Source organism: Lissotriton vulgaris, unplaced genomic scaffold, assembly GCF_964263255.1.
Source record: "Lissotriton vulgaris unplaced genomic scaffold, aLisVul1.2 SCAFFOLD_640, whole genome shotgun sequence".
Lineage (NCBI taxonomy): Eukaryota > Metazoa > Chordata > Amphibia > Caudata > Salamandridae > Lissotriton > Lissotriton vulgaris.
In genome coordinates, this window is record NW_028243475.1 from 251,765 (window position 1) to 265,827 (window position 14,063).

The window sequence follows — 14,063 nt, forward strand, 5'->3', positions numbered from 1 at the left end:
CATTTTAATACAAGGAATATTGAATAAAATACTCTTACATCGTTCGTCATTGTCAATCAGGATAGTAGAATGCGAAGATGATGATTGCATTGTATTGTGCGCTTATGGTCAATGTTAAGTCCTACTGACTCCTGGGACCCATGCCTTTTTTAGGGTTTCCTAAGATAAACCACTAGATGGTAGAATAGTGTAAATCAAGAATCGCCTTAATGATGCTGCTTGCCCCTCCCTCAGATGTCAGACTCCGAGAAATCCCCCAGAGTACTGCATGTGGTTTACCTGGTTTGTGTGACAGCACTCCAAAAACCATCAGTTGAAAGAAATGTTTTTTTTTGTGTGTAAAGTATTTTTATTGTTTTTACTAATATCTTCCATTTTCTGTTTTAGATTTGCAAAACAGACTTACACAGCAAAGTGAAGGTAAGCACAGAACCATCTTTAAAAATGTTAACTTCCATTCATTAGGGCTTTGTCAGGCAAAGGGCATCACATTTATACCATTCTTTAAGCAAAGACTGATTCTTACTAGTAGCTAGTCATACCTATTGAAAGCAGTGAGTAAAGTCCACATTATCTCAGAAGTCCCGAGATAATTGTAGCTCTGTGTAAAAACCTATTATAATAAGGTTTAGAGGACGTGGTTATATCTGCATGAACACCCCCCCCCCCCTTAAGTTAAGTGGGTATGCTCCTTTAAGGCTTGCCGAGCTATACTGTTATGTTCTCAAGTTTCTTCAAATCATATGAACTACGTTGTGCAAATTCTCTCATGAAGGGAGAGAGGATGTTACCGAGGACAGCATTGAACAAAAGTGGATCCTGGTCAACGAGATATAGAATGAGCTCCAGCAACATTTGGAGCCAGGGGTCTCATGAAGTGTTCTTTAGTGTGGTTCCTTTTGTACAGCCGTAATGCTCAGAACATATGTTCTGGGCAAAGATGTCTGCTGCGAACTGTTGGCCTGGACATTGCATGAGCCTAGACCAAGGTTTCCAAACTTTTCATGTTGGTGACAAACTTTTTAGACATTCATGATTTAGTGACACGGTAATGCGAGCATGCGCAAGCCTGAACCACCTAAAGGGGGGTTCTCCCCACATGAGAATTTTGAAAAAATAGTGGACAAATGGTGCATTTTCAAGCAAATTTGAGAAAACAGGAAGGTTAATGACGCAATTGTGAATCTGTTCTTAACAAAGACATTGACTGGCAAAATTGTGTGAAAGGATAGGTTTGTGCCTGAAATAAGATTTTATTCATGCACATATTGACACATGCTCCAGTGATTTACGGCACAAAAAGGGCACTCCCACAGCATGTGGAGTGTTGGTTTTGGTTAACGTTTCGTCCTTCTTAATTACTAAAAAGAAGCATGTGAATCAAATTAGAATAATTCCCAGTTGAAAAAAAAACAAGGCAGTACATTAGATCGACTGTCAGTTGGGTTGTGGAGTTTTTGTTTCGCCATGTTATCAAAGTAAAACCTATTTCCTTTATTGGGCCAAATATTAAGTTGCTGGTGAGCTATTATATTATAATCAATTTTAAGCATTTTGGCCTTGTTTGTCACATTCTGTCCCTTTTTTTTGGTTCCGTCTAGGCTGAGCATGTGCTGTCTCGAACAGCCATGTTTTCAATCTGTTGGCTTCAGTCCGCCCATAGGCTTAACATTTGTTTGCTCTATCGCGCTCTCATATCCTTCGTTCCCGTTAGTCCATAGCATAAAAGCGTCATGCTTCTTCCTGTGTTTGACCCTCCCCAGAACATGGACCAAGTGCTTGGGTCCATCTACTGCTCCCATTATAGGAGCTACTTTTTTCCTTGTCTTTGAGCACTCCACATGAATGCTGGTGTTTTCACTCGTACCATCTCCTCCCGCCCGCCCCAACCCTGTTGATTTGTTTTCTTTGTAGATCTGCTTTATTATTCACCTCACTTGCCGAGCCAGCAACATAAGTCATGTATACGTACCCCTTTGCGCTCATCCACTTACGCACAGATCAAGAAAATAAATGGCCTTCTTGCTAGTTAGGAGCTTGGGTCTCAGTTTTCTAAATGCACATGTTTTAACTAGCATATTATTAATTTCCTAAACACCACTTCATGGTTCGTTGTAAGGGAAATGTTCTATGTACTAACTCACCCTGCAAAGATCTCTTGCCCTCGCTTTTCAGTATTAGGGCACACAGGTGAACTTCATCATTATTAAAATGATCAATAGCTGATACATAGCGCCAAGATACGCACATGCAACTCTCTGCACTACGTAGAAACAGGGCACAAGTTTTGTTTCTTTTACAGCGCTACTAATCTCATTGCAGAGTGTCGGAGTTCTTTATACGTACACATTATACATTGACAATGAATGATGTGTGTAAATCAAGGGAGCGTTACGTAAGACTGGGAGAGTTACAAGGTGTAGGAGCCACATGTCCTTGGCTCACTGTGCTTTATTAGAATAATTAACACTTTATGAACTGCAAGTAACAAAAGGATCTCTGTGTTCAAAGCACTAACTCACTTGCCCATTTACATAAAATAAAAATCTGTCATCTGCGCGTTACATAATGTGCTCCCAAGGAGACCTATTATCCCTCAATGCTACTTTGACTCTAAACTGGGACTAGAAAAAACAGACCTCTCCAGCAAATAGTTATTTTACCATTATTACCTGAGCTTTACTGAGCACACAAAGATCTCTGCCACAGGTGCCTTAACTCCATGATATTTTAAAATGCAGACTTTGCAACCGGTTGAGTAGAACAGATTTACTGCCGCGTTTCTTGTTGCCAGTTTCTTTGTACCAGTAGAAGTAAAGTATACCCCTAGGATCTAATTTGACAATTACCAATAGCATTCATTCACACACCAACAATCATTCAAGACCACATGTCCACAAACACCAGGGAAATCCCCCACACTGTAAATCCCTCTGGCTTATCTACCCAAATAAGCTCACTGAAGTTAGGTTATAGCGCAAGTAACAACTAATAATTTATTTAGAAAGGATTTTTTAAAAAACACCAAAAAAAACAATATTTAATTTTAAAAACATGGAATCAATCTTCCAACTGCTGGAAGACTGGAAAATACAATTTCATTACCATCTAGTTAAAAACAGTTCATTGTGCAAAAACATATCATAATATCACAATCTTGTCACAAAAAACATCATCATTAAAATGGCTAAAAAGGAGGAAACCTTAACGACACAAGGAAAGTTCTCTTCCAGGGGATCCTCATCAATAGTCATAAGCACTGAATATTCCCGCCCATGTGTGGGACCCCGGAAACAATATAAAAATATATATATGCAAAAACACATATATCTAGCTCCACATATATGTACGTACGTATATTATTTTTCTCATACCAATGCAGTCCCAAAAACAGGCTTACACAATCTAAAACCTTGTACATGTACTGCAATTATAAAGGAAACAAAACACATTAAATCAAATATCCTTTGAATTTTGTGTTTTAATGAGTAAAACCACTCAACTCCTGAAAATTGCCCATAAAAAGACATTGTTAGCCTCAGGCTGCATTGAAAAGTAATAACATAGAAAATGAAAGCATTTTCAACAAAAAAACTGGCACTGTGCCTTTAAGGCAGCCCTGACCCCAGGCTTCCCATCATGCCTCAGGGGTGACAGTTAGGTCAGTTGTTCTTTCCGGCTCCTTCTGTCAGGACCCTGGTTAACAGCTCCCACTTTGTTTTTACTTTCTGTCAGAATTACTTGGTGTTTTCTTCAATTTTTTTCTCACTCAACAGGTTTTTACCCTAGAGAGATAGTTCTACCTTTTTTGGGCTCAAAAAAGGTAAATTTTTTGTCAAAATGCCTAAGGCTTTTTTTGACACCTGCCCTGCCTGTGGGCATAAGAAGGCTTGTTCAGATACACATCCAGTGTGTATTCGCTGTCTACCTGACTCTCATGAGGTAGCATCTTGTGTCCACTGCCAGTCCTTGTCATCCAGAACTATCAAGGACGGAGAAAGAAGCAAGATTTATGGACTTTCTGAGAGAGGTAGGTCTCCAAAGAGACTTATGAAGCGGTCGATGTCGGCAAAAGTCCCGACCTGCTCTCCTTCGGTGTCGGGATCGACGTCGAAGTCTCCAACGACGAAGAAGGTGAAGTCTTCAGCGTCGAAAGGCAAGGAAACTCCGCTGCTGTCAACTGGGCGACGTGCAGCGTCGAGAGAGAGGTCACCGTTGAAGCAGGGCGGCTCAACGTCGAGACCTCCGTTGTCGAAGGCTCAGGTAGAGTCTTCGACGTCGAAGCCTCCGCCGTCGCCTAGTCATTGGCGCTTGGCGTCTAGGCAGCCTCCGTCGACGTCTGGCGATCGACGCTCGGCGTCGAGGCACCCTCCGTCGTCGCTAGGTCATCGGCGATCGACCTCGAAGCATCCTCCGTCGTCGCCAGGTCATCGGCGATCGACGTTGCGGAATTCTCCGTCAACGACCCATCGGCACTCTAGGTCGAGGCATTTATCGTCGTCTAAGGACCATGGTAGTTCGACGTCGAAGCTTCCTCCGTCTGCGTCACACCATCGATGCTTTACGTCGAGGCATTCACAATCGTCGGCAGGATATCGACACTTGCCGTCGAGAGATGAACAACGTTCGACGTTGGAAAAGCCTTTATGGACTTCACCTCCTCGGAAGTAGACGTCGAGGCATGGGACTCCAGTGGTTCAGCCTCTACCAGTGGCGCAGCAGTCTCGGAGGTCTTCTGGATCCGCTTCAGCTGCGGAGGATGACTAGGGCTCCCAAGTGAGTGACAGTCACGCTGCCAAGCGGACGAGGTCTCCAGGGCAGAGGGACTCTCTCAGTCGCTCCAGGTCTGCGGCTGGCTCAGGTTCAGAGTCTCGCCCGGGTTTAATTTTTTATATGTCGGGCAGCGAGGAATCCAGGCATTCGCAAAGGGATGCAACGCCTCCATCACACTCAAGTGATAGATTCCGCTCCAAAGTCGCCTACTGTCAGGCTTTCACCGAGATGGTACAGGCAACTTCATCACTGGGCTAAGGACGAGGAAGCAGCGTATCGGATGCAGCAACCGCTCTCTAGGCCAAGAGAAAGGTCACGCTCTCCGGTGAGACAAAGAGAAAGATCACGCTCTCCAGTTCGCCAGAGAAAAATCACGCTCTCCAGTTCGCCAGAGGGAAAGATCACGCTCTCCAGTTCGCCAGAGGGAAAGATCACGCTCTCCAGTTCGCCAGAGGGAAAGATCACGCTCTCCAGTTCGCCAGAGGGAAAGATCACGCTCTCCAGTTCGCCAGAGGGAAAGATCACGCTCTCCAGTTCGCCAGAGGGAAAGATCACGCTCCCCAGTTCGCCAGAGGGAAAGATCACGCTCTCCAGTTCGCCAGAGGGAAAGATCACGCTCTCCAGTTCGCCAGAGGGAAAGATCACGCTCTCCAGTTCGCCAGAGGGAAAGATCACGCTCTCCAGTTCGCCAGAGGGAAAGATCACGCTCTCCAGTTCGCCAGAGGGAAATATCACGCTCCCCAGTTCGCCAGAGGGAAATATCACGCTCCCCAGTTCGCCAGAGGGAAATATCACGCTCCCCAGTTCGCCAGAGGGAAAGATCACGCTCCCCAGTTTGCCAGAGGGAAATATCACGCTCCCCAGTTCGCCAGAGGGAAATATCACGCTCCCCAGTTCGCCAGAGGGAAATATCACGCTCCCCAGTTCGCCAGAGGGAAATATCACGCTCCCCAGTTCGCCAGAGGGAAATATCACGCTCCCCAGTTCGCCAGAGGGAAATATCACGCTCCCCAGTTCGCCAGAGGGAAATATCACGCTCCCCAGTTTGCCAGAGGGAAAGATCACGCTCCCCAGTTTGCCAGAGGGAAAGATCACGCTCCCCAGTTTGCCAGAGGGAAAGATCACGTTCCCCAGTTTGCCAGAGGGAAAGATCACGTTCCCCAGTTTGCCAGAGGGAAAGATCACGTTCCCCAGTTTGCCAGAGGAAAAGATCACGCTCCCCAGTTTGCCAGAGGGAAAGATCACGCTCCCCAGTTTGCCAGAGGGAAAGATCACGCTCCCCAGTTTGCCAGAGGGAAAGATCACGCTCCCCAGTTTGCCAGAGGGAAAGATCACGCTCCCCAGTTTGCCAGAGGGAAAGATCACGCTCCCCAGTTTGCCAGAGGGAAAGATCACGCTCCCCAGTTTGCCAGAGGGAAAGATCACGCTCCCCAGTTTGCCAGAGGGAAAGATCACGCTCCCCAGTTTGCCAGAGGGAAAGATCACGCTCCCCAGTTTGCCAGAGGGAAAGATCACGCTCCCCAGTTTGCCAGAGGGAAAGATCACGCTCCCCAGTTTGCCAGAGGGAAAGATCACGCTCCCCAGTTTGCCAGAGGGAAAGATCACGCTCCCCAGTTTGCCAGAGGGAAAGATCACGCTCCCCAGTTTGCCAGAGGGAAAGATCACGCTCCCCAGTTTGCCAGAGGGAAAGATCACGCTCCCCAGTTTGCCAGAGGGAAAGATCACGCTCCCCAGTTTGCCAGAGGGAAAGATCACGCTCCCCAGTTTGCCAGAGGGAAAGATCACGCTCCCCAGTTTGCCAGAGGGAAAGATCACGCTCCCCAGTTTGCCAGAGGGAAAGATCACGCTCCCCAGTTTGCCAGAGGGAAAGATCACGCTCTCCAGTTCGCCAGAGGCAAAGATCACGCTCTCCAGTTCGCCAGAGGGAAAGATCACGCTCTCCAGTTCGCCAGAGGGAAAGATCACGCTCTCCAGTTCGCCAGAGGGAAAGATCACGCTCTCCAGTTCGCCAGAGGGAAAGATCACGCTCCCCAGTTCGCCAGAGGGAAATATCACGCTCCCCAGTTCGCCAGAGGGAAATATCACGCTCCCCAGTTCGCCAGAGGGAAAGATCACGCTCCCCAGTTCGCCAGAGGGAAAGATCACGCTCCCCAGTTCGCCAGAGGGAAAGATCACGCTCCCCAGTTTGCCAGAGGGAAAGATCACGCTCCCCAGTTTGCCAGAGGGAAAGATCACGTTCCCCAGTTTGCCAGAGGGAAAGATCACGCTCCCCAGTTTGCCAGAGGGAAAGATCACGCTCCCCAGTTTGCCAGAGGGAAAGATCACGCTCCCCAGTTTGCCAGAGGGAAAGATCACGCTCCCCAGTTTGCCAGAGGGAAAGATCACGCTCCCCAGTTTGCCAGAGGGAAAGATCACGTTCCCCAGTTTGCCAGAGGGAAAGATCACGCTCCCCAGTTTGCCAGAGGGAAAGATCACGCTCCCCAGTTTGCCAGAGGGAAAGATCACGCTCCCCAGTTTGCCAGAGGGAAAGATCACGCTCCCCAGTTTGCCAGAGGGAAAGATCACGCTCCCCAGTTTGCCAGAGGGAAAGATCACGCTCCCCAGTTTGCCAGAGGGAAAGATCACGCTCCCCAGTTTGCCAGAGGGAAAGATCACGCTCGACAGTTTGCCAGAGGGAAAGATCACGCTCGACAGTTTGCCAGAGGGAAAGATCACGCTCGACAGTTTGCCAGAGGGAAAGATCACGCTCGACAGTTTGCCAGAGGGAAAGATCACGCTCGACAGTTTGCCAGAGGGAAAGATCACGCTCGACAGTTTGCCAGAGGGAAAGATCACGCTCGACAGTTTGCCAGAGGGAAAGATCACGCTCGACAGTTTGCCAGAGGGAAAGATCACGCTCGACAGTTTGCCAGAGGGAAAGATCACGCTCGACAGTTCGCCAGAGGGAAAGATCACGCTCGACAGTTCGCCAGAGGGAAAGATCACGCTCGACAGTTCGCCAGAGGGAAAGATCACGCTCGACAGTTCGCCAGAGGGAAAGATCACGCTCGACAGTTCGCCAGAGGGAAAGATCACGCTCGACAGTTCGCCAGAGGGTAAGATCACGCTCTCCAGTTCGCCAGAGGGAAAGATCACGCTCTCCAGTTCGCCAGAGGGAAAGATCACGCTCCCCAGTTTGCCAGAGGGAAAGATCACGCACGCTCCAGGGTGCGAACCAGCAGGCGTAGATCACGATCAAGGAGCACAAGGAAAGAGCGGAGAACTCCTACTTATTCTTCCTCAACCCACTCTCCTCCATCAAGGGTATCTCCGATTGATGATATCTTCACTTTTCAGGACATACTTGGTAGGGGAGCTCTTAAGCTGGGAGTTACTTTACAAGCTCCGCAGATCAAAACCTCAGTAATTTTTGAAACACTAAAGCATAGGTCTGCACCCAAACCTCTTCTGCCTTTGGTGCCGGGGATTATAGAGCCAGTTATGGACGTCTTCTTAACCCCAGGGACTGTCAAGGTGGCTCCGGCAAGGATCCTTAAATAGTACAAATCCACAGAGGACGACCCGCTGTTCCTCAGAGCTGATCCTCCCCCGGACTCAGTGATTATCGCGGAGGCGAAGAAGTCCAATGCAGTCGCCTCATCCTCCACTGTGCCTCCGGATAAGGACAGGAAGATGCAAGACTTGTGGGGAAGGCGGGTCTGCAATACATCAGCGGCTTTTCTCAAAGTTGCCAATACGGAAGCCCTCTTGGGGCGTTATGACCGATCCCTGTGGGATTCTCTGCAGCGTTTTGTGGAGAAACTCCCAGCAGAGGATCGTAAGGACTTTGAAGAAATCCTCCTGGAAGGCAGTCAAGTCTCCAACCAGGTGATAAGTGCCGCAGTGGATGGGGCTACCCTAGCAGCTCATGGGTATGCTCATGGGTTAACGGCAAGGAGGTCATCATGGTTGCACCTAACTGCTTTGAAACCAGAAGCCCAAGCGCCCATATTGAACTTGCCTTTTTCAGGTACTTCGTTGTTTGGCAAAAGTGCGGACGAAGAGATGCAGCGCATGAAGGCAGAGCTGGAAACTCAAGGCGGTGGGTCTTGAGAAGGAGTTCAAGAAGAAATTTCGCTCCTTTAGCAAGGGCTCTACAAAGCAGCGGGTTGAAACCCTGAACTGGCAGAAGAGCCAAGATCAGCAGGGGCAGCAAAAGTCCCAGTACAAAGGAAAGTGTAATTACAAGGGAGGAGGTAATCAACGCCAAGGCAACAACACCAGCAAGACTCAATCCAAGCAATGAGTCGTTTCTTCTCCCAGCGCCGTGGACCACTCCAGTGGGGGGGAAGCCTGGCAAATCTTTTGAAAGAGTGGCAAAGCATCACAAAAGACAGATGGGTGTTGTCTACGCTTCAGAATGGGTTCTGTCTTCGTTTCAATCATCTGCCTCCACCGGTTCCCCCGATGTCAATCCCAAATCAGCTGCACCTACTGCAAAGAGAAGTCGCCACTCTACTCAAAGTCAGCTATCGAGGGGGTGTCGGTCTCTCAGAGGGGAAAAGGGGTGTACTCCTGTTATTTTCTGGTCAAGAAAAAAGGACAGAAGGCAGAATACAGACCCATTCTGGACTTGCGAACACTAAATCTGCACGTCAAAAAGGAAAGATTTCGCATGTTGGCGCTTCACCAAATATATCCACATCTCAGGAAGGGAGATTGGATGTGTTCGCTGGACCTTAAAGATGCTTATTTTCATGTTCAAATACACCCTAGCCACAGAAGATTTCTTCGGTTCAGGGTGGGGACCTCCCACTATCAGTTCAAAGTCCTACCGTTTGGGTTGAAGTCGGCCCCTCGGGTGTTAACGAAGTGTGTTGCAGTGGTGGCAGCTGCTCTACGCCGCAGAGGGGTCTTCGTGTACCCATACTTGGACGATTGGCTGGTGAAAGGTCCTTCCCCAGTTAGCGTAAGAAATCAGTTCCAGACTTGTATACAGCTCTGCCAGAGACTAGGGCTACATGTCAACTTCAGAAAGTGAGTTATTCAGCCCACCCAGAGATCCACTTCCTTGGAGCTCTGCTAGACTCCAAAGCAGGAAAAGTGTTTCCTTCGGAGGAGAGACAATCATCAATCACCCAGAAATGTCAACTGGTTCTTCGCGGCAAGACTGAGAAATTGCGCAGGATTGCCTCCTTGCTAGGGTCGATGGCGTCTTGCATCTTCCTGGTCCCGAATGCCAGACTTCGAATGCGTCCTCTTCAGCAGGAGAATGCGTCCTCTTCAGCAGGATCTGGAGGACAAGTGGGATCAACAATTGGCTCGCTGGGACGATCACATCACCATCTCGGACGCAGCTCGAGCTTCTATTCCGTGGTGGACAAAAGCTCAGAATACGCAGGTGGGAGTCCTGTTCAATCAACCTCCCCCTGTGCAGACACTGCTCATGGACGCTTCCCATCTGGGCTGGGGAGCGCACATGGGCCCACTGCAGGTGCAAGGTCAGTGGTCACACAAAGAAAGCACTTACCATATCAACATGCTGGAGCTGAGAGCAGTCCACCTAGCTCTCAAAGCGTTCCTCCCCTCAATTCAAGAGGCATCCGGGCTAGTACAGACGGACAACACCACCACGATGTACTACTTGAACAAGCAGGGGGGGAACGCGCTCCCGGACGTTGTCGTTGGAAGCGCAGAGGATCTGGCATTGGCTTCTGGCTCGCAGGCTGTCTATCACTGCGGTTCATCTTCCAGGAGAGCAAAACGTGAGGGCAGACGCTCTAAGCCGTCATTTCGACGACAAGGAAAACTGGGTTCTTCACAACGAAGTGGTAGAGGAACTTTTTCATTCCTGGGGTCGTCCCACCATAGACCTGTTCGTGGAAGACCAAAACGCCAAATGCCGAAGCTTCGCCTCCAGGTTCCACCGGCCAGGCTCGAGAGGGAATGCTCTTTTGATTGACTGGTCAAACGAATTTGTGTACGCCTTTCCACCTCTCCCGTTGGTTCCGAAGGTGATGAGCAAGCTAACACACTCTTGCACAATGATTCTTATTGCTCCCGATTGGCCGAGGCAGTGGTGGTACACGGACCTGCTTCACCTGTCAGTGACTCCTCACAAGAGGCTACCATGCAGGCCGGACCTGTTGTCCAAGATGGACGGGAGGATCTACCATCCCAACCTTCCGTCACTGAGCTTGGCAGCATGGCTCCTGAGGTCATCCAATACGGCCATCTAGGTTTGCTAGAGGACTGCATGTTCATTCTGAAAGAGGCAAGGCGTCCTCTCACCAGACATTCGTATGCATGCAAGTGGAAGAGATTCTATATGTGGTGTATACAGAATAGTCATGATCCGATCAAATGTCAAGAAGCAGTTCTTCCTTATTTGTTGTATCTGGCTAAATCATGTTTAAAATGTAATTCCATCAAGGTGCACCTAGCGGCCATAACGGCTTATAGGCGGTCACCTTCTCAAACCTCTTTTTTCCAGCTAACATCTGTCAAGGACTTCCTGCAAGGGTTGAAAAAAGTATACCCTCCAGTGCGTCCTCCTTCTCCACCCTGGGAGTTGAACCTGGTACTATCAAAGTTAATGGGTCCTCCTTTTGAACCCGTTCACAAAGCTACTTTACAACATCTTTCATGGAAAGCTGCTTTTTTGGTGGCTATCACGTCAGCTCGCAGAGTGAGCGAGATTCAAGCCCTCTGTGCCTCAGAACCCTATACAGTGTTCCATTTGAACAGGGTGATGCTGCGGACTGATCCATTTTTTCTGCCTAAAGTGGTGTCAGATTTTCATGTAAATCAGACCATTTCTCTGCCCACTTTTTTTCCCAACCCCTCTACTCCAGCTGAGAGGGCATTCTTTAGACCTGAAAAGGGTTTTAAAATTCTATCTTGATGGGTCTAAAGTGGTTCGTCATTCTGATCATCTTTTCGTTAACTATGGATCGATCAGGACAGGCCATGCTGCCTCAAAACGTTCCATTTCCAGATGGATCGTTTCATGTATTAAACTTGCTTACCAGCTAGCGCAAAAGCCCCTGGGGTTTTCTCCCAAGGCGCATTCCACCAGGGGAAGAGCTGCGACTTCGGCTTTTCTCAAAAATGTGCCCATGTCTGAGATCTGTAAGGCGGTGACCTGGCGGTCTGTCCATACATTTACCAGACATTATTGTCTTGATTCTGACACGAGAGCAGATACGCAAGTAGGCCAAGCCTCCTTGCGGAATCTGTTTAACAGCCAGTCTGGGCTGTGATGTTGGGTCTTTTAAGGTAGAAGATGTACTTCTCATTTACCTGCAGGTGGTTGTTGGGCTTGCTATTCTATTCAGTGCTTTGGACTATTGATGAGGATCCCCTGGAAGGATAAGTTACTTACCTGTAATCCTAGTTCTCTTCCAGGGGTATCCTCAGTCATAAGCAACCCACCCGCCTCCCCAGGTAAATGAGAGCTGTACGTTTTTATATTTGTATTTAGCCCTGACATCAGGGTTATGCAAAGAACAACTGACCTAACTGTCACCCATGAGGCATGATGGGAAGCCTGGGTTCAGGGCTGCCTTAAAGGCACAGTGCCAGTTTTTGTTGAAAATGCTTTCATTTTCTATGTTAGTGCTTTTCAATGCAGCCTGAGGCTAACAATGTCTTATTATGAGCAGTTTTCAGGAGTTATGAATGGTTTTACTCATTTAAACACAAAATTCAAAGGATATTTGATTTAATGTGTTCTTTGTTTCCTTTATAATTGCAGTACATGTACAAGGTTTTACATTGAGTTAGCCTCTTTTTGGGGCTGCATTGGTATGAGAAAAATAATATATGTACGTACATATATGTGGAGCTAGATATGTGTTTTTACATATATATTTTTATATTGTTTCCGGGGTCCCGCACATGGGTGGGAATATTCAGTGCTTATGACTTTGATGAGGATACCCCTGGAAGAGAACTAGGATTACAGGTAAGTAACTTATCCTTCCATTGTTACACAAAGGAGAGACCAGGTGAGAGCCTTGCTCTTATCCTTACGTAATTCCAAGATGTGTGGTAACTATAAATTTTAATGACCACCTTCTTCAGGAAAAAAAGATTTTGCCGGGATATTACTCCTCCGTCTAAAAAAACATAATCCACGGATATGTCACTTTTAGTGAAACATTCAGATCATATATATTCATTAAACATTCCAATGTTGTCTACCCTCTTGCTCCAATTACGTGAAGTTAAAAAAAAGTGTTTTGTACAAGTTATTCTTAAGTGCCATATACTTTGAAAGACATTTCTTTATAGTGACATATTTGCACCTAAACATCATATTAAAAACACCTCCTTAGCTGGAGGAATTTTCTGTATCCGAAAATTTTACAGCAGAATAAACCAAAGTTAAGTGCTTTAACTCAACTACCCGGGCCATGTGGAAGGAGGAGAAACCCATGGCTCACTGCTGCCCTTTCTTTTACCTAGGGACCACTTTCCCTCCATTCATTTCACTAGGACCCAATCAATCCATAAACACTCACCATATTCTAAAAGATCTCAAGAGACCCAATGCTCTTTTTCTCTGTTCCTTATTTATATATGATTCTCCTTAAGTCAGGCAAGTTTGTCTAAAAAGAGCAAATAAACAACAAAGCACACTGTCACTGTTGAATTGACCCTATTCAGAGCAAAACCCACCTACATAAAGCAAGGATCATCCATTACCTTTGCATTTAGGTGAGGGCGGGCCCCTGTCTGCTAATCTTGGAGCTAGGACTATTTTCTTATCCTGTACGTATACCCCCATCTCAGATGTATCCACTTCCTTGTGGTCAAGCTCTCTTGTTTACTAAATACAAGAACAATAAAATACAAACACGCAAGGAAAAGATTACCCTTTTTTATATTAAATTAGTTGACCTACAATTAAAAGCACTCCATGTCCTAATTCATACAGTACAACCACCTACCTCTGTTTTTGAGGAATGACGATTTTCCAATGTTATATTTAAATCATAGAGGGGAGGAGGCGTTGAAATAATGACGCCGTGATTTTGCAGCAAGGAATTTTAGATTAATCCTATTGTGCTGCTCTTCCCCCTCTTAGAGGTCCGACTTCAATCAACCTCTAGAATGAAAAAGATCAAACCTCTACTCATAAATCGATTCAGGTACATACGGGAGAAAGATAAGTCTCTGTATTTTACACGTATTGCTGCCCAAGTCTACCTTGTGCTCTATACCTCCCTCTATTACTTTGTTTGTATTGGGGGGTCAATTATAAACTATAATGTAACAAGACTTTGCTGATTAATAACGGGAAACCT

The 14,063-nt window shown here is 47.1% G+C and overlaps 1 protein-coding gene across 1 annotated transcript in view; it reads left to right on the forward strand.

Moving 5' to 3' along the window:
• Positions 1 to 14,063, forward strand: part of LOC147668336 (uncharacterized) — a 190,156-nt gene that overhangs the window by 45,985 nt on the left and 130,108 nt on the right. Inside the window, exon 4 of the mRNA XM_086948588.1 lies at positions 388 to 420. Within this exon, the coding sequence (XP_086804714.1) occupies positions 388 to 420 (33 nt within the window). The remainder of the gene's footprint in view (positions 1 to 387; positions 421 to 14,063) is intronic.